Genomic DNA, 20,299 nt, shown 5'->3' on the forward strand with positions numbered 1-20,299 from the left:
TGAGGACAATCAAAATGCTGTTTGGGGGTGGTTTGATAAGAGCCCAAAACTGTAGTTTAAACCCCCTAACAATAATACTTTTAGACCAATTATGTGAGTAATAAATAAGAGTTAATGCTGATAACGTGCTTTTATGTATTTCAGGCATTAGAGCCAATTATGTCCAGAAATGTGTTACTTTTTCGAGATAAAGGAGTAAGGGTTGGTTGCTAAGAAGTTCTGTGATTAAAGGCCAAGATTCAAGGAGAAAAAGCCTTTTTAAAGCCCGGTCAAAGCTGAAAAGTCAAAGTCAACGCGAGAAGAAACAGAGCACAAAATTTAGTAGAACTTCCAAAGGACGTATCTTTGGACTCAGACCTCGAAATTGGGCCTACCTTATGTTAAAACTACCGGCTCGGAAAGATATTTCCAATGGTTCAAACCTTGACCCAATCACATGAGCAGAAGTGGACTAAAAGTCTTTTGAAGCAAAATCCAGCTGAAAAGGCCTCTATGGACTGAAGAAATTGGGTTTTGGGCTCGATTTTCCAGCCCAAAACATGTCTCCTCAGCCCATGCACAAAAATGTAGATCTTGTCTCCTCTTTTTCAACACACAAGACTTAATTCTTAAGCAAGTAGAAAATTAGGGAGGAAGTAGCCATTAGAGAATAGTTTAGATCTAGATTTAGTCTCCATTTAATTAATTAGTTTTTTATCTTGTTTTAAATCCAGTTATTGAATTATTATTATTGCTATTCATTAGATCAATGAAGTTAATTAGTTCTTGATAATCTAGTTTCATTTTCATTAAATCAATATAGTTTCAATTCATAGATTTAGTTATTTATCATTATTAGTTTCAATTAAATCTAGCAAATTTAGATTTCCATTCGAGTTGAAATAAGCAAAGTTATAATATTTATATCATGTCTTGCTTAAATTTATATAATAATGACAGCATAATGATTCTAGGCTAAACCTCCATTAGAGGGGGTTGAAGAAGCCTTGATGAAGCTTGATTTTTGTTAAGCGTAAAATAGTCATGATTTCCCATTCCATTCTAGAAAACAATTAGTTCACCATGAGAATGGGTTTGATTGTTTCACATGCTAGATGTTAGTTTGTAGAGATTACCATGAACAACTAGGGATTAGGAAGAACTAATTGTTATGCGAAAGCATACAAATTTAGATTACGATGATTCTTCGTTAGTAAATTAAGTCGAGTTAAGGTGGACTCAATCCCCCTTAATTCCTTATCATAGTATCAATTTAGCATTTCGTAGTTGAATTATCGTATCTCGTTAGTATAATTTGCATCGTAGTATAATTCTATCGTATATACTCTCATTAACTTTGGATAGATCGATAATCTTTGAAAATGCCAATTCTAAAGAACTAGGAGTGGAACAAATCTTCTACTCCAACTCTATTGCGATAACATCGATAGTAGAAATCTTTGATGACACAAGTTAAGTCTTAGTTTTAGTTTTACTTGCGTTTGAGTTTCGTTACTTATTCGTGGGTAAAACTAGCGTTTTCCTTTTTATCACCCACCACATTGTGTCCTAATATAACCAATGGAGCACGGTTCGTTGATTCTGTTTCAAAGAGCACTGAAGAACAATGTGGTTCCAGTTTCCGAGTTTGCCATGTGATATAGTGGCCTTCAATAATTGTTTGATGGTATCAAATGGTGACTCCTGAAAATGCATCTCCGGGTTCGTCATTGGAATTTGAAGGATGTCGGAAATGATTTATGTAGTTAATTCAAAACGTTGGCCATGGGCATGGAAATAGAATTTACCATGGTCAGGTCTGCTAAATTGGTAGAACATGAAAACTAATTCTCTAGAATAAATAGCTACCGAATGATATAGAAGAGGCATCTGTCCTCAACGTACAATTTCTGTGTCAAAATATGGAGCAAACAAGCCTTCATGAAAAAATTTCAAATAATTTTTCTCGAGCACTATTTTTCTGGGTCGATCCATTTGAAAATATAACTGAGGGTAGAAAAGTGAAGAATGAGAGAAATGAAGATGGCTGAAAGGAAGAGATTTATTGCCAAGATATGAACATTTACGGATCAGGATGACAAGTGCAGTTAGATCCAGAATTAATATGTGGAAAAACACAGATAAAACATGTGCTCTTGTCGTATCACATTTATATGGTAGCATGTTCAAATGAAAAATTCCCTGGTGGGTCTTTTAACTTAAGATTCCCAAGACGATTAAGAGGTGTTAATAAGGATTAGAGAATACGGAGGAAGGTTTCACAGGGCAGTTAGACCAACACATATTTTATATCTTGAGTTGTCAAATAGGGCATGTAAAATCACGTCTCTAAGACTGTTATCATGGTATGCAAAGATATAGAACATACAGAGGAAGGGGCCACAGGGTAGTTAGACCTATACGTATATTCTGAATTTATGTAGCAAACCTCAGTAATAGAAGCTGGTTAGAGCTTATAGAGTGGTGGGTGGGACATAATGAGTTGAGATTGTGTGTGTGTGTGTGTGTGTGTGTGTGTGTGTGTGTGTGTGTGTGTGTGTGTTTTGTTTATTAGGAAGTAAAAATACAAATTATACATACAAACATATCATAGGCAATTTCTCCATTTAATACGTAAACCGTACAAATGTGTGAGAATTATTTAACACACCACGCTAATGTACAAAAACATTAAACAAAAGGAAAGATGTACGCTACATAGATCTAGATATTTTGAAGGATGTTATGCATAATCAAAAGTATGACAACGATAAACACCCCTATCATGAAAACCTTGAATACATCGCCATGTTGCTGCTTTTCAAATTTTTCGATCTGATTGATCATGCGATAAAAGAGTAGAGTGTGGAAGAATTAATTTTTGGAAAGGTAGAGAATGGGATGAGTGAAGTAATGGGAGGGGGGTCGATATTTATAGGGAGAGATAGGACCGTTGGGGAAAGCGTGCGGAATAGTAGAGAGCACGTGGGCTAAAAATCTCAAGCACGTGCAGTGGATCGGGTCAAAATTTTTGGTCAAAGCCCAAAAAACATGCTGAATAGTAGTGATCGCGTGGGCAAAAAACTCAAGTATGTGACTTGGATCTCATTTATTTTATTTTATTAGGAACTATATACAAATGTACGAGGGGAGATTAACGTGTTAGCAACACTGGACGGCCAGAAGACTCTCCACATAAAATCCTAGGCAACTGTCATGTCGGCTCTGGAGCGAACCCAATCCAGCCAGACTGTGGCTTAACCTTTATGTTTTGGGGGACTAGGGTGCAGGACGGTACCATCCTTGACTGTGTGAGGGTCGCAACGGTATAATAATATTACTCTTATTACATATGGTATAGCCTCAAACTACCCTGAGAGGAAATCAAATAGCAAACATCTAGGGGTTGGTCTAGCGAAATCCATTGCCCGTGTTCCGAGTAGGCAACATCCGATGTTGAACACGAATCTCTTTTTGCACAGTGCTAGTGCAAAGGTGAATTGTAAAAGACATGAGTATATATATGTTGAGTCTTTTAATGTCAGATCCTCAAGACGAATCGAGTCTTTTAACGTCAAATCCTCAAGACGATTCCCAACCCGTGGGAGATCAAAATGGCGCGGCGATGAAGTTTATCCTGCTCAGTTGGTGTTAGACAAAAGTATACCTTATACCGGCTAGTATTAGATAGGAAGTCAAGACCTGGATAGAAAGGTGTTTGACAATGCATACACCACCCCATCCTTCGCGCACGTTGTTTTCGAGCAAAAGTACTACGACCATTACCTATTCATGATAAGTGAGACTTAAACTAAATGATTAGCTGAAGTTCGCGAGGCAGAAAGTAGAAAAGGGAAGAGAAGGAAGGAGGGGAAATTTTTGGTACCCATCGTTTACCAGATGGCATATTTGCTCGATTATTAGAAAACATTTATACTCAGGTCTGAAATAGAGTTGTTGTGGACTACGGTTCCGACGCGTGCAACCACACACTCCAGGTGATATGAGAGAAGAATAAAAGAAAAGAGGGCCCAACTACCAAAATGGTGTACTCCCTTTTTAAAACACATGAAATGAAGTACACAAGCAAATCTATCAGTCGGTGTAGACTGGATCTTGTAGAGGAGTCTTGTCGACATCTGGAGACCGTAACTCGTGGTAATGTTTGAGACGTTGACCATTTACTTGAAATTCGTTGTTATCATTTAAATTTTTCAAAGAGATTATCCCATAAGGGGTTACAGCAGGGACAATGAAAGGACCAGACCATTGTGTTTTCAATTTTCTTGAAAAAATATCTAATCTGGAGTTGTAAAGCAAAACTTTTTGACCAATTTTGAAATCTTTCCGCAAAATGTTCTTGTCGTGCACTCTTTTCATGTTGGCTTTATAGGATTTCGAGAGATCATATGCATCACTCCGAATTTCCTCAAGCTCATTAATTTGCAATTTCCTCTTTTTGCCTGCCACATTAATTGATATTATAATTGAGGCTTTTGATGACCCATAGAGCGCGATGCTCAAGTTCAACTAGCAGATGACAAAGTTTTTCAAAAGCGAGATGGTAATGAGACATCCCTATAGGTGTCTTAAAGGCCGTTCTATATGCCCACAAGGCATCGGATAATCGGAGAGACCAGTCTTTCCTAGATGGATTAACTATTTTATCTAGAATGGACTTTATCTTTCTATTAGATATTTCCACTTGGCCACTGGTCTGAGGATGATACGGAGTTACCACCTTGTGGGTAACTCCGTATTTCTTTACTAATGACTCAAAATTTTTATTACAAAAATGTTTTCCTCCATCACTGATGATAGCTCTGGGGATACCAAAACTTGAGAAAATATTTTCTTTTACGAAACATACGACAGTCTTATGGTCATTAGCACGACATGCTATTGCCTCAATCCATTTTGATATGTAGTCACCAATTTCTAGGATGTAGAGAAATCCATGAGAATTTGGGAAAGGGCCCATAAAATCGATGCCCCAGGCATAAAAAATTTCCACAATTAGAATTGGATTTAAGGGCATCATATTGCGTTGGGTAATGTGGCTCAGCTACTGGAAGCGAATGCATGCTTTGCAATACTCATGTACATCTCGAAAAAGTGTGGGCCAGTAAAACCCACATTGGAGAACCTTTGCCGCAGTTTTCTTACCATTAAAATGACCACCACAAGATTGTTCATGACAGAAGGATAGAATGTCATTGTGTTCTCAGTCGGGAATGTAACGGCGTATGAGTTGGTCTGAACAATACTTGAAAAGGTAGGGGGTCATCCCATAAATAATATTTCACAGTGGATAAGAACTTTTTTCAGTCAGCACGAGACCAAGAGGAAAGGACTTCCTCGGTAACAAGGTAGTTTACTATATCAGCATACCAAGGAGACGAAAAGATTGAGTACAAGTGCTCATCAGGGAAGGAATAATAGATGAGGTCTGAGTCGGTATCAACATCACTGACGATCCGTGATAAATGGTCGGCAACAATATTCTTGCAACTTTTTTTATCTCTAATTTCCAAAGTAAACTCTTGCAAGAGAAGGATCCATCAGATTAATCTCTATTTCACATCCTTTTTTGCTAGTAGGTAACGAAATGTCGCATCGTCAGTGTAAACAATTGTCAAAGATCCAACTAGGTATGGACAAAACTTATACAATGCATATACCACAGCTTAGGAACTCTTTCTCAGTTATGGTATAATTACGTTGAGCTTCATTAAGAGTTTTACTAGCGTAGTAAATGACAATGGGTTTGTCATTTCGACGTTGGCCTAGGACAACTCCAATAGCATAGTCGCTAGCGCCACACATGAGTTCAAATGGTTTAGACCAATCTGGTGGTTGGATGATAAGAGCAGTAGTCAGGGCAGTTTTCAGAGTCTCAAAAGCTTGTTTGCAATTGAAATTGAAATCGAATATTGCATCCTTAATGAGGAGATTGGTTAAAGGTCTAGCAACCTTTGAGAAATTTTGAATGAATCTCTTGTAGAATCCAGCGTGGCCTAAGAAGGCACGGATGTCACGAACTGTTCGTGGAATAGGAAGAGATGAAATTTTATCAAATTTTGCTTTATCAACCTCTATTCCATCTTTTGAAACAATAAGTCCTAGAAGATTCCTTTGGTAACCATAAAATGACATTTTTCCCAGTTAAGGACTAGATTTTTCTCTTCACAACGTTGAAAAACCTGGGAAAGATTTGATAGGCATCTATCAAAAGAGTTACCATATATGGAGAAATCATCCATGAAAACTTCCGTAAAACGTTAAACCATATCACTGAAAATGTGAAGCATACAACGTTGGAATGTACCAGGGGCATTACAAAGGCCGAAAGGCATTCTTTTATATGCAAAGGTGCCAAAGGGACAAGTGAATGTTATTTTTTCTTGATCAGCCAAATCGATGACAATTTGAAAATAGGCTGAATATCCATCAAGAAAATAGTAATATGCATGACCTGCTAAACGTTCAAGCAGCTGGTCGATGAAGGGAAGAGGGAAATGATCTTTTTGTGTCATCGCATTAAGTTTGCGATAGTCAATGCAAATTCTCCATTTCACTGGGATGAGAGTAGAGATGCATTCATCCTTTTTATTTCGCACAACTGTAATGCCAGACTTTTTGGGGACACGTGAACTGAACTCACCTAAACACTATCAGAGATAGGGTATATAATACTAACATCAAGTAATCTTAAAACTTCCTCCCATACCACATCCTTCATGGTGGGGTTCAGACGACGTTGCGGTTCACGCAACGTCTTATCCTTCTTAAAGATGCATGTGATAGGTGCACACACTAGGGTTACTTGATGTCATCTAAAGACCATCCAAGCGCAGGACGGTGTTCTTGAATGACATCAATTAAATGGCCTTCCTGATCGGCAGTCAACTTGGATGAAATGATAATTGGGTGATTGCCATCTAGATCCGATCCATATGTACGTACTTCAAATCCGAAGGAAGAGGCTTTAAATCCGAAGTGGGAGGAGTGGGAATCAAAGATTCTTGTGGAAAGTTGTCTTCAACAAAGAAGACGGGTTGAGGTTGTTCAAAATTGTCAGACAACGCTATAGTAGGGTCAAATAGTGGTATTGACTCTAATAACGTGGTGACGTCTTTAGTGTATGAGTCAACATCAAATTCTAAAACACCAAAAGAAAGAAATTGGTGCACTTCATCGTTAGGATTTTTTTTTGTTAAATACCCTTACATGAGACTATCAACTATGCTAATCTCACCATCAATGTTAGCATCTGGAATTTGTTTCACTAACTTGAAAACATTTACCTCGATAGAAAGATTTCCGAAGGACATGGTCATGGAACCATCCCTACAGTTTATGAGGGCATTTGCAGTTGCAAGGAAAGGATGTCCTAAGATGATATGAATGGAGTCACAGGCAACTTCTGTGTCTAGAATGACAAAATTGAAGGGATAGTAAAAGTCTTGGACTTTTATGAGGATATTTTCCACAATGCCTTTGGGATACTTGATGGAGTAATCGGCTAACTGCAGAGTCATGGTGGTAGGTTTTAGTTCATGTAGACCTAGTTGTTTGAATAGGTAATATGGAAGTAAGTTTACACTTGCGCCTAGGTCTAGTAATGCAGTAAAAGTATATTTGTCTCCCAATGTGCATGGAACGGTGGGTCTGCTTGGGTCATTGTATTTGACAATACCATTCGTTACCGTGATGCATGGAACGCTTGTTGAGGAACATTGATTCTCTTTTTGGTGGTGCACTTATCTTTCAAAAACTTTGCATGTTTTGGCAATTGTTTGAGGACCTCGAGAAATGGTAAGCTTATGGTCAAATTTTTGAACGTTTCTCGAATCTCATCAAAAATTTTATTAGGTTTGTTCTTTGCCAAACGTGCAGGAAACGGTGCCTTTGGTCATAATTTGGCATACTGATCAGCTTGATTGTTACCCAGTATTATGGATGGTGACTTGGTTATAAGTGCTACGACCTGTGTAGGTTCAACATCAGAAACAGGTACATTGGGAGATTCAGCAGTGTTTGGGTGATCCTCTGGCATACATATTTGATTATCTACTATTTTGCCAGAACGAAGAGTAGTGACTGTAACTACAAGAATTACACCCTAAGAAATTACTAGTCTCCTTCTCTTACTCTTCTCTCATCCTTTTTTTTTTCTCCTTTTTCTTTCTCTCTCTTTGTCCTTATACTTTTCTTCTTTCTAACCGCTCTCTCTTGTTCGTCCATCCACCCTGATCCTACGTGCATCAACTTGCCACCTGTCCCACAACATACACCGCAGTTCTCGGCAGTTAGGGTTCCGTGGCTCCTATCCGATGCACCCTGTAGTATCTTCATTACTCTGACTACTGCCCACTTACCACCCCTGCCATTCCCCGCAGTTCTCGACGGGTATGGTGCCGCGGCTCAGATCTGCAGCACCCGGTCTTCTTTTCACTATTCTGTATATGGACCCTTCGCCACCAAAGATGTCACATGTCACGAATTTGGCCCCTACAGATGCCCTCTCTCGGTCCTATTGGTAGTCCGCAGACAACCGATGGGGCCGAGACCTAACGATCTCAAAGCATGGTTTATCTCCATTATTTTAAGATGTTCCATCTGTTGAATGACACGTGTTCCATCATTATTGTCGCGTGAGAATGACAAATGCGCCGTACAAAATCTGACCTCTCGATTCTCGAGGCCCACGTGTCCCATTCCCCTGGTCCCTCTTTTTGCAATTACTCTTTTGCCCCCTGTCTTTTGAAATCCTGCCCAAACCCTTTATTTTCCTCAACACCTATAAACCCCCAATTACCCTTTTCATTTTTCATTTTTCCTTTCCCCACCTCTTCAACTTCTACCCGCTGTTCCTCTTTCTCAAGGTTCCCTCCTGCTCCGTTTGCGTCTGTTTTGGTCCCTCCACCCCCTTGGCTGCTGTTGCATCTCAAGTTTGTCCTCCACCCTCTCACCCCCTTTGTTTATTGCTATACTCAAATTTCAATACTGTTTCCGCATTCTTTTCTCTCTCATAACTTGTGTTCTTCCCCCATTCTTCACTGTCCCCTCTTAGTGTCCATTGCGACATGTCGGGATCTGATTCAGCGGATTCCTCCGCCACCAGATCCATCGGATCTGGTGCTTCTCCATCCAGATCTAGCCACTCTACCGCGGATAGGTCGGACTCTCCGACATCTCGCTCTTCCAGTCCAACCGCTATACCATCTACCTTTGGGAGGAAGGCTTCTCTTCTTCCCCCTACATCATACTACCGCCACCCTAATTTAGAAGCAGTTAAAACTGCCTATGGCATCCCAGATGACGTGTTACTAGAGCACACGGACTGGCGATACCCATTTTCCACACTTGGTAGCACCACGGCCAAGATGTCTTGTCGCGACTATTGGCCAGATAGCGGCCGGCTTGCGCTTCCCTTTAACTCTTTTAGATATCAAGGTATGCAACCATTTTAATATTCTGCCTTGTCAAGGCATAGGCAACTTTTGGCGAGTGATGTACGCCGCTAACCATTACAATGAAACCCACACCCCTAAAATCCAACTCCACGACATAATCGCTCATTTTTATTTGAAAAAGAGCACTAAATTCGGAAGCGTAGGGTACCACTCCTTTTGTACACGTCCGCGAAAAAAGTCTTTTGTTCTCCACCTTACAACTTCAGACAAGGTGTGGCACCATTATCCCTTGTATGTGTCTGGAAGTTTTATTTCCGTAGACCTCCCTTTAGAAGTTTCTCTAAGGCATGCCAATTTCCTTACCAGTGGTAAGTAAAACACTTTGGTCCCCTAATCTCTTGCATATCCTTCTTTCTAATGTGTCTTCTTTCTGTGGCCCAGGTTGGAAACCAGACTCTCGTTCTTAATTCTACGCCGGCATCTCCTCTGCAATTTTTCAAAAACTCCAGAATCTAGGGAGTAACCAGTGCGAGGTCCTCGGCATAGACCCCGACAAAGGCAACCCTCTTTTGCTTGACCCCTCTCTTAAAGATATAGGGAAATACCAAGGTCCCCTCTACCGCTTGCCGCCACCCAAAGAGGCGCCAAACCTAAACCTCTCCTTCGCCAAAAGAAGACGCTTAACTCACCGATCCTTCGGCTATATAACCAAGATCTCAAGACTCCAAGACCGGCTGCCGAACGAAGAGCAAGAATCCGCATCCTAATCTACCCCTACAAATACCGCCCCTTCTTCTCCCGCCGCGGGCATGGCTTCTAACAAACTCAAACTCTGGGACAGTGACTCCGAAGGTGATGATCCCATTGAAGCCACGGCCAAGAGCCCGCCAGCCAAAAAAGCCCGGACTGCTCCTCCGCCTCCACCAGAGCCACCAACCCAAATACCGCGGCCCACAGTTACATCCCGCCGCCCTGGAAAAGAACAGTCTTCGGCAGTCCCTCCTTCACCCGGCGCTGTGGAGATATGGCACTCGCGATTTAAGGCTCGAGACCACGATGTAAATATACGCGACTCCGCCCTTGACAATCCCGCGGTCGTTGCTTCTTTGTTTTTCAGCTCTCATCTCCCCCGAGACCAAGTATACGGCGACTCAGGCTCCTTCTCCTCTCACCGAACATCCATTTATACTGGCTGGGAAAAGGTATTCAATTTTTTTTTATTTTTTTTTAATTGTTTTTTCTAACAAATACCTCCTCAGCTGAGTCTGGACATCGTCTCTGTGGTGCGTGGGCAGACCAACACTTTGGACTGTCTGGAAGTCACAAACCAAGAGATCAATGGTCCCAACGGGTGGAAAGCCAAGCATGCCCAGTTGGAGAAGGACCGCGATGATCTTCGGATGGTTGCCCTGAAGGCTTAAAAAGCTCTCCAACAAGCAGAGGACAAGCACCGCACCTACGTCGCTGGGGTCACCTCCAAAATGGAGAGCCAAAGGGAGGTGGAGAAGCTTGCTACTCAGGCTGCGGTGGACAAAGCTGTGAAGGATGCGGCTGATCGATTCCGAGACATAGCTGAGAAGAAAATTGCTCGTGAATTGAAGAGCCAACTCGAAGAGCTTGCTACATCTGGTCGTCTGCTGCCCATTCCGCCTCTAGCCCCAGTCGTTGATGCTAAAATTGCCTCACCCTCTATTGCTGACCCTGAGGCTGCTACCGCTGTGCTTCCTGCTGGTACTTCCAACGCGGTCACCTCCCCCATTGATGTGGATGTTGACTCAAACACCGCGGTGGAAGGGGCCGAAGTTTCTTCCCCGCATGGGGTGGTTGCAGGGCCGCAGTAGCTTGTTTGAAATATATTTTTGTACCCTTGTTATTCTGATGTTCACTCTCTAACAGTATATTTTGCAATATGTAACTTGCCTGTTTTTCTGGGTATGCCCAGCAGGTATTCAATCAAATGTAGTGTGTCTTTTGTTATCATCTTTACTCATTTTGTGCAATCATATTCCTTGATTCATATGCACCCATCTGACTTTATTTTACTCTCTTGACAAAAGTGGGATCTCTTCATTGGTGCTTATATTATGTCCTTGCAAATAATTTTTAATTGGCTGTGAAGCCTGTGGGGCCAGCTCAATTTGACCCTATGTTGATTCAGACATATAGTCCGCGAAGGGCTCTTCCACCCCTTTGTCTTTGGTCGGCTGTGAAGTCTGTTGGGGCAACTAACTTTGCCACCAGGTTGATTTGGACTTATAGTCCGCGAAGGGCTCTTCCCCCCCCGCTGTCTTTGTTCGGCTGTGAAGCTTGTTGGGGCAACTAAATTTGCCCCCATGTTGATTTGGACTTAAAGTCCGCGAAGGGATCTCCCCCCCACCCGCTATCTTTGATTGTGGAAGCCTATTGGGGCAGCTCAATTTGCACCCAGGTTGATTTGGACTTATAGTCCGCGAATGGCTCTCCCCCCCCCCCCCGCTGTCTTTGATCGGCTGTGAAGCCTATTAGGGCAGCTCAATTTGCCCCCAGGTTGTTGTTCTTCATTCAATATCTTATTTGTTTGGGGAATCAACACACTCCTTCTATTCAAGGAACTAAAATAACCAAAAGACAATATTTCAGGTTCTCTCACATAACTATTCATTAGCATTTCTATTTTTACTCCTCTACAAATAGAAATAAAACTAACTAGAGACTGCCTCCGCTATGGAATTTTTTCAACATTCTGATATTCCATGGTTTCTCTATCATTTCTCCTGCCAAAGTCTTTAACCTGTAAGTTCCCGAAGTACCCTTCTCTGTCACGACATAGGGTCCCTCCTAGTTGGGACCCAATTTACCATCATTCTTTTTCTTAGTGGCCAGTGTAACACGCCGCAGTACCAAATCCCCCACCCGGAAAGTCCGCGGCTTCACTCGCTTTTCATACTGTCTCTGCAACTTTCGGTGATATTCCTCCAGTCATATGCACGTTATTTCTCTTTTTTCCTCTATGAGATTCAACTCGGTGGCCAAGATCCTCTCATTTATTCCCAATTCCACAGCTTTGGTTCTTGTCGTTTTCTCTATCATCTCCACCGGGATGACTGCTTCTACTCCATATGCCATTGCAAATGGTAATTCCTTAGTAGACGTCCGTGGTGTGGTGTGATAAGCCCATAACACGTGATTCAACTCGTCCGCCCACGCACCTTTATGATCCTCCAATTTTCTCTTTAAGTTATCCATTATAATTTTGTTCGACGCCTCGGCTTGACCATTTCCGTTAGGATTATAGGGGGCTGAGAACCCCTGCTTCACCCTAAATGCCTGAAGAAACTCTCGCACTTTTCCTCCAGTAAACTGAGTTCCATTATCCGAGATGATTGTATGGGGCAGCCCGAACCTGCAGATGATATTCTCCCATAAGAATTTCTTCACATTCTCTTCCTTAACCTGTTGCAGAGCCACATCCTCCACCTATTTGGTAAAATAATCCGTAGCAACCAACATAAACCTCATTTTTCCGCTTGCCATTGGCAGAGGCCCAACAATATCCAGCCCCCACATGGAGAATGGCCAAGGGATGGACACATTGTGCAAGGGCTCAGTTGGAGAATGTATGAACGGTGCAAACCTTTGGCATTTCTCACATTTCTTGGCGTACTCTGTGGCGTCTCTCTTCATATGAGGCCAAAAATACCCCTGTGATATCAACCTGTGGGTAGTTGTTCGCCTTGCGGAATGACTCCCGCAATCGCCTTCATGAACCTCTGCCAAAAACTCCTGCGCCTGCCGCGGCCCTATACATCTTAGTAATGGGCCGTTGAAATTTCTCCTGTATAGGTCACCCTCCAGCAATGTGTACCTCTGACTCCACTGTTCCATTCTTCGCCTCTCCTGTTTATTCTCTATCTCTACTCCCCTCAAGAAAGCCTTTATCGGTTCTATCCAACCCTGATCCCACTCGGTGGTGAGCCAAACTCTAGCCTCATCTGATGTACTTGGCTTGCTCAACACTCTAACTTCGATAGACCGACCCTCTGATCCAGGAAGAACCGCCGCTACATAAGCCAAAGCATCGGTATGTCTATTCTCTCCGCGGCCTAGGTGGGTAAACTTTATTTTGTTGAACTTTCTTGCCCTTCGCTGTAGGACTTCCAGGTATCTCGCCATCCGGGGGCAGCGAGCTGCAAACCCTTCATTCACCTGAAAAACTACCAAATTGGAATCTGAGAACACAGATAACTCACTCACCCCCAGATCTTTGGCCAAGTCTAATCCAGCTATCACAGCTTCATATTCAGATTCGTTATTTGAAGCCGCAAACCCTAGTTTCATTGATAGCTCAAGGCGATTGTTCTCAAGAGTTACTAACACAACCCCAATTCCATTCCCGGTATCCGTAGCAGAACCATCCGTGAAAACTTTCCACCCATTGCGCATATCCTAAGGATCTAAAGGGTCGCGACTGACCTCCCCCTCAGATTCCATTACCATTTCCTCTCCCCAAGTGGGATCCTTTGCTGGGAATTCGGCTAGAAACTCCGCCATGGCTTGCGCCTTTTCAGCTGTCCTGATCTGGTATGTAATCTCATAAGAAATTAGTAATACCGCCCACTTCAGCATGTGACCTGACTTCTCGGCCCTCAACGCCTGTTTGAGAGGCAAATTCGTCACTACCACCATAGAATGAGCTTCGAAGTAAGGCTTTAACTTAAGGGTTGAAAATATCAAAGCCAAAGCATACTTCTCAATCCTACTGTACCGGGTCTCTGCATCCAGTAGGGTTTTACTTTGAAAGTAAACTGGCTTTTCTATCTTGTCGATCACTCTCACCAGAACTGAACTTATTGCGTACTCGCTAACTCCCAGATATAAATGCAACTTCTCGCCCTGTTCCGGTTGTGATAACAATGGTGCCTTCCCTAAGTAATCTTTCAACTCCTGGAAGGCTCCTTCACACTCCGCGGACCAATGGAAATCAGGAGTTTTCCTCAGCAAACGATATAGAGGGCGGCATTTGTCCGAAGACTTGGAAATGAATCTGTTAAGTGTCGCGACCCTACCAGCCAATCTTTGTACTTCCTTCACATTCTGCGGAGATGGCATCTCAATCAACGACCGAATCAGCTTTGGATTCGCCTCTATTCCAAGGTGGGTGACTATGTAGCCCAGAAACTTTCCTGAAGTTACCCTAAATGTGCATTTCTCGGGATTGAGTTTCAGTTTATGCTTGCACAGTATGCCAAAAGTCTCATGGAAACCTTCTAAGTGTTCCTTTTCCGACATACTTTTTTCTACCATGTCATCAATGTATATCTCGATCCCCCTTCGAATCTTGCCTTCGAACATCTTTTCTCCCAACCGCTGAAAGGTAGCACCCGCATTTTTCAGGCCGAAGGGCATCCTGGTGTAACAGTAGGTACCACCTTCTACCACGAAGGTGGTTTTCTCTTGGTCTGGCCCATACATCACGACTTGATTGTACCCCATCGATGCATCCATGAAGGAAAACAACTTATATCCTGCCGTTCTATCCACTAACTCATCCACCCGGGGCATGGGGTAACAATCTTTTGGGCATTCACTACACCAGAAAAGGCCAAAAACGACGGTAATTGTCGTCCTAAATCGAGATTTACGACGGGAAATGGTGTCCCAGAGTTCGTCGCAAAAAGCTCTGTCGTTAATATTAACGATGGGAAAGCGCGTGGTAACTTGAATTAGAAATGCGACGGGTGTGAGACATTTATTGCCGTCGTTAATTATACGACATTCAAAGCCGTCGCAAATCTCCTTTCTACGGCAACTTCATATTTCAAATCTAGAACGTACCAACCCGTCGTAAATTTGTGTCCTAAATTTAGGACACACATTTCCATGATACATTGTTGTTGGGAAGGCAATTAACGACACTATGCCCCGTCGTATTTGTTTAAATTAATGTTTTTTTTAATAATATTTTTTTTGGTAAAACCTATTTTTCCCCGACATCGCTACTAAATACTACCTAATTCTCATTCTTAAATCATAAAATCAATTACACAAACATACTAAAACAACACATTTCAAAAATTGATATATTATACATTGGTTTTTCAAAATTTACAATGTTTTCGAGTTGTTGATTGCCCATAAATAACTAGGCTTTCAAAGTACACAAGGCATCATAAGAACATAATGGAAAAAACAATTTGTGCTTTGAAATTCCTATCTTCATCACCTTTACGCAATTTGTTCTTCCATTGAGTCGCACAACCTTTCATGAGGGTAAAGAGCCTCGAGAATTTATTTTCTAGAGATGGGACAAACAGCTAGCCAAAGCAGAGGCAAACGTACAACACGGCAGGAGCATTATCAATGCAGCGCCACTCCAGCAAGAGTAGATTACGGTTCGTCCGAATGAACCTGGAAGTTAATGTACAAGACTACTAATTATGGCCAGATACTTAATAATAACATTCATATATTAAACACTAAAATCAAATAATTAACACAAAGGGCACTACTGAAAACATCAAGGTTTAAGTATCTAGTAGACTATTTATCATTAAAACTATCATGTAAGATAAGAGTTGTCATGAAAGCGAGTTTAACACTATCATATGACGGACTCAAGAAAAAAAAATGTACAGATTCAAGATGATATAATTCTCATGTTCGTAGAAACTTACCCGTTCAAACTTGTGAGTCTGCAAAGATATGAAACCTCTAAACTGTGCATGGGCTAGTTGTTTGTTCCTACTTGAATGGGTTTAAGGTGCACCCCGCCTTCAGAAGGAAGTGGTAGTATCCTCAAACTGAATAACTTAAAAAACCAAACATATATAGGGGCCAAGGAAGCACAAAAAGCATATAAATGAATTTATATTCTAAAAGGAACCAAAGCAAAGATATGTGATGTTATAAGCAAATTCCTAACTATAAATCAAGAATTGTTCAAGTCATTCAACTTTAAGTACCTGAGAAATACTTCCAAACATATCATTCCTCTTGTATGTTGAGCTAGTTTCTCTTTAAAATGAAGAATGCAGGAAAAGCACAAGACCCATCCATACTTGTATAAGCAGCCACAAATAGCTACGACGTTCTTGTGACCTTACCATCAGAACTTTCCTTAATCTAAAATAAATACACAAACCCAATAAGCGTAAAATAGTACTGTAGTGAATCTAGAAGATATACTAGCAAAGAATAGACAAAACCAAATTATCTTGAAGTTAGACAATACGAAAAATGGGAACTGAAATCTTAAAGTTAGGCAAAGACGGGGATGCATTGAGTATCACAAAAACTATGAAAGAACTTCGGGAATATAATATATCATATTCTACTTTTCGACTGCCTTTATGCAAAAAGGGTGTTGTCAACTGTGAAGACAAATGTGGAACTCCCTTCAGAGAAAAGACTCACTTTATTCCTAAACCTGGATCAGCTTTGCTCAGTGTACCCTCTGCTCATCTTTCTTTATAGTATATAAAGAAAGTAGCTGACCGAAAGCATAGCTTACAGGAGTTACCTTCAGAACTAACAACTGGATTTCTCTTTGGCTACAGCTTTGCTAGTAAAGGATTCTATCCGAAACTTAATTTCTATGTGCAAAATCACATGTTTAACCATGCCCGGGGTAGGTTTAACCTAGAAAGAGTCCTATACAGGCGTTCTTGTCTACAAGAAACAGCTAATCTTGTAGATTCCTTTGTATCGGATAGGCAATTGCTTAGAAGAGTCAGCTTTGTCTTCTGCCCGGAAAGTAGGCTTCTTACGCGATCTTTCCGAAGTAAGCGAAACCTCATATAGTTGAGTTTCGAACTTAATTCTAGTCTGACTTATCGAAAACAGGATGCGAACTAATTCTGATCTGAAAAGACCGAGGAAAGAAAGTAAGATTTTCTATTCCGGGATCGGCTTAGCTTTAGACCCGTCCGATTAGACCCTGGCTTAGCTGACTTACTACAGAGTAGCGCACTTATGTTCTTATCTTAGCTGACTTCTAGAAAGCTGAAAGTAGAGACTAGTAGTTTGTAAATGGTATTTTCTTTTTACTTAGCAACAAAAAGTTCAATGATTAATATATGGATAGCCTAGCAGAGCAGCATGTGCCAAAATATATAACAAGAATGTATCTTATATATTTGAGAACGACATATTGCAATGTTGAGAGTAGAGCCATAAAAATTCCTTGTTTCCCTGCAGACCACCGCTTTTTATCTCAAGATCCGGTGTCTCCAATCCTCTGAACAAACAACAAAGTAAGATTTGAGAAGTGATGTTTATTTCAAGTGCTCAATAGAAGGCGCATACATAAGAAACACAACTCCTTTATAAGTGCTAAGCATCTAAAAAACTGATTGGATGGAAGTGTTAATATCTGGCCAGAGACATTTTTAGATATAAACTCATAACAGCGAGGAGCAAACAGTAATGATGTTGATCTGCAAAACTTACATGTCTCTGTCGATCTCTCGAGTTTGGCCGGTCACGCTCATTCTTTTTCTGCCAATGCTTTTGCCCGAGGGACGAGACTCCATAAAAACTTGACAACAATTTTCATAAAAAGAGAAATAATATTGATGAATAATTTAGTATGAAACTAGTTAATGCACTTGAATAGGTTTTCTACATTTATAAGATGACAAGTAAAGATAATCATAAACACAAACAAATAGAGAAAAGCTAATCTCCATAGACCGCGCGCTCCTGTGTACGTTGGTGGCGATCCAGTCTCACTCTTCGTCTTTCTTCAGTTTCCCCCTCAACGTCCTGGAATTCTCCGGATGACGAAGCACCTTTAACAAAGTAGAATTTAAGCAATTAGCATACTTTCTGGGAGCTCTCTTGATTACTATTGCCAGGAAGGCTTCTTACTCGCACAAGAGAAAGTGTAAAATCAACAAGATTACCTCCAAAGATTGAAGTGAGATCATCAACAATATTTGTAGTTGAGGATGCCTTTCGCATGGTCGACGAGGTTCGTAAGATGTCCGAAGGGCTGTTTCAGGTGCTGGTTTTTTTTAAAATTGGGACTCAAAAGTAGACTCGATGCAGAAAGCAAAGACGAAAATAATAGTCTGCTAATATTTCAGAAAAAAAAAACAATATCTTGCTTCTAATCTTATTCCCCTAAAGCGTGCGAAGTTGTGGTTCTGTTAGGCCTTGGTGCACTGCTAGCTCTACCGCCAAAGAAAGACTCCAGATCATTCTCATTCTTTTGTTAACTCTCTCTCGAAGTAGCCCCTCTCACGAGCCTCTCAGAGCAGCCCTCTCATGAGCCTCTGCGGTTGCCCTCTCAGCGAAGCTTGCTATGCTCTTTTCGTTAAATGCGTCTGCGTCTGCCCAGCTCTTGCAACAACAGCTCTCTCTTTTTATACGTAGCTACCTTCTCTGCTCTTTCCTTAGCGTCGGCTGCTGCCCTTCTGCGCTTCCGCGTGCGAGCTTGTATTCTCTGCACAAAGACGCGTCAAAGACACACTCCGTGCCCTCGGCATTAACCTTATCAACAGCAGCCTTTTACACCCTTAGGCGAGCAGCATCGCACCGCTGCTCTCTCCGTGCCTCCCTTTGTAGCCTCCGGCCTCCTTCGCTCTCTCTCTTTCTCCTCCCTTTCTCTCTGCTCCCGTTCACGATCTAATCTCTCCTATTTTTGTCTTATTTCTTGCTCTTGAACCTCGTGCAAAGCTTTCCCATCACCTCTTCCGCCTCGACCACGGCCCCGGCCACGCCCTCCTGGATTGTAGTACTTTTCCCCTTCAGCGGGCTTCAGAAACTCATTTATGCTGACACACTACAAGAACAAAAGCATTTAGAAAAATGATACACAGAAAACACCAACTAGAAAACAAAAAGAACCAAATAATCACTGTTAACAATACTAGAAGCAATAGTCACATAGTTACAGTAGCATACAACATTAGTTGCAGTTCTAGGAATCAAGCACTTCAAAAACAAGGAAATAGACGTTTGATAAATGCGGCAAATTAGCTTTAACATGAAACTTGCATATAAATGACATGAATTCGCACCGACTACAGAATATTACACATGATGTAATCTTAAATTTGTGAAATTTATGCAGTTTACAAATTTAGAGATCAATAAATGCAAGTGTAGAACCAACCATCCACACCTTTTGTTGTAAATTACCAGAAAAAAAAAAAAAAACACATTATTGTCAAAAACTCAAAATTTCAGTGTCGGGACATTGTCGATTCATAACAATGTAATGGAACACGTAAAGAAACAACATACAATATTAATAAAGTTAACTGTACAGATTTACAAAAAAAAAATAAAGTAAATTTGCTCCGAATGTTCTCCAAAATTAAACAAAAAGTAGATAAATCAGCACTTAACAAACTATGGGTTAACTTGTACCAAAAATCAGCACTTAACAAACTTCAATTCAATTCTAAAGCAACTAGAACATAAATCAATTATTGAGTAAATTCTCTAGCAAGCTCCTAACATGGTGGGAATAAAGGGGGAGGAGGACACCTACCTCAAACCTTGAGCAACCCAAGCTATAAGGAACTAAAGACTCCAATCTTCAAGAGTGAATTCCCCCAAATGCCATTCCCCACAAAAGTTTCAAACCAAACTATTTTGAGTTTCCAATTGATTGTTAATAGTTTTAATGGGGGATGAGAACGATTAGAGGATGAGTTTCTAGCAGTAAAACGCCCATACTTGTGTGAAGAACGAAACCAATATAGCACACAAGAAAACTCTACCAAGGATTTTCAACTACTCATGAGAAAGTGAAATTTTAAATCTTCAAAGACCAAGTGTTTTCACCAAACTCAAGTCCCACCATAATTAATTTGGTTACTTATCAAAACCGCAGAGCTCGACTCTCTATTAAGAGTGTTATTACCAATCAAGACCGGAGAAGCACCAAAGAAACACCAATACACCAACAATGA

The 20,299-nt window shown here is 41.1% G+C and overlaps 1 protein-coding gene and 2 long non-coding RNA genes across 3 annotated transcripts; all 3 read right to left on the reverse strand.

Moving 5' to 3' along the window:
* Window positions 1–12,356: 12,356 nt before the first annotated feature.
* LOC147482711 (uncharacterized) lies at window positions 12,357–13,820 on the reverse strand. Its single transcript, XM_086579392.1, has 2 exons — window positions 12,909–13,820; window positions 12,357–12,854 (listed from the first exon to the last, which is right to left on the reverse strand). The coding sequence occupies exons 1-2, from the start codon at window positions 13,818–13,820 to the stop codon at window positions 12,357–12,359; spliced, it is 1,410 nt and encodes a 469-aa protein (XP_086435518.1).
* Window positions 13,821–15,443: 1,623 nt separating this feature from the next.
* On the reverse strand, window positions 15,444–17,589 carry LOC147482712 (uncharacterized). Its single transcript, XR_015205667.1, has 3 exons — window positions 17,524–17,589; window positions 16,052–16,499; window positions 15,444–15,785 (listed from the first exon to the last, which is right to left on the reverse strand). It is a non-coding gene; the product is annotated as an uncharacterized LOC147482712 (long non-coding RNA).
* A 478-nt stretch (window positions 17,590–18,067) lies between these two features.
* On the reverse strand, window positions 18,068–18,392 carry LOC147482713 (uncharacterized). The gene is made up of 2 exons (XR_015206386.1): window positions 18,281–18,392; window positions 18,068–18,166 (listed from the first exon to the last, which is right to left on the reverse strand). It is a non-coding gene; the product is annotated as an uncharacterized LOC147482713 (long non-coding RNA).
* Between the last annotated feature and the right edge of the window lie 1,907 nt (window positions 18,393–20,299).

The sequence above is a fragment of the Coptis chinensis genome, chromosome 8, assembly GCF_015680905.1.
Source record: "Coptis chinensis isolate HL-2020 chromosome 8, ASM1568090v1, whole genome shotgun sequence".
Lineage (NCBI taxonomy): Eukaryota > Viridiplantae > Streptophyta > Magnoliopsida > Ranunculales > Ranunculaceae > Coptis > Coptis chinensis.

Excerpts from the sequence above, each read along its gene's own strand:
- LOC147482711 (XM_086579392.1), bottom strand. The coding sequence starts at position 13,820 with ATGCGCAATGGGTGGAAAGTTTTCACGGATGGTTCTGCTACGGATACC. Across the intron at positions 12,855-12,908 it reads TTGTTGGGCCTCTGCCAATG|GTGGAGGATGTGGCTCTGCA; the intron begins GCAAGCGGAAAA and ends TTTACCAAATAG.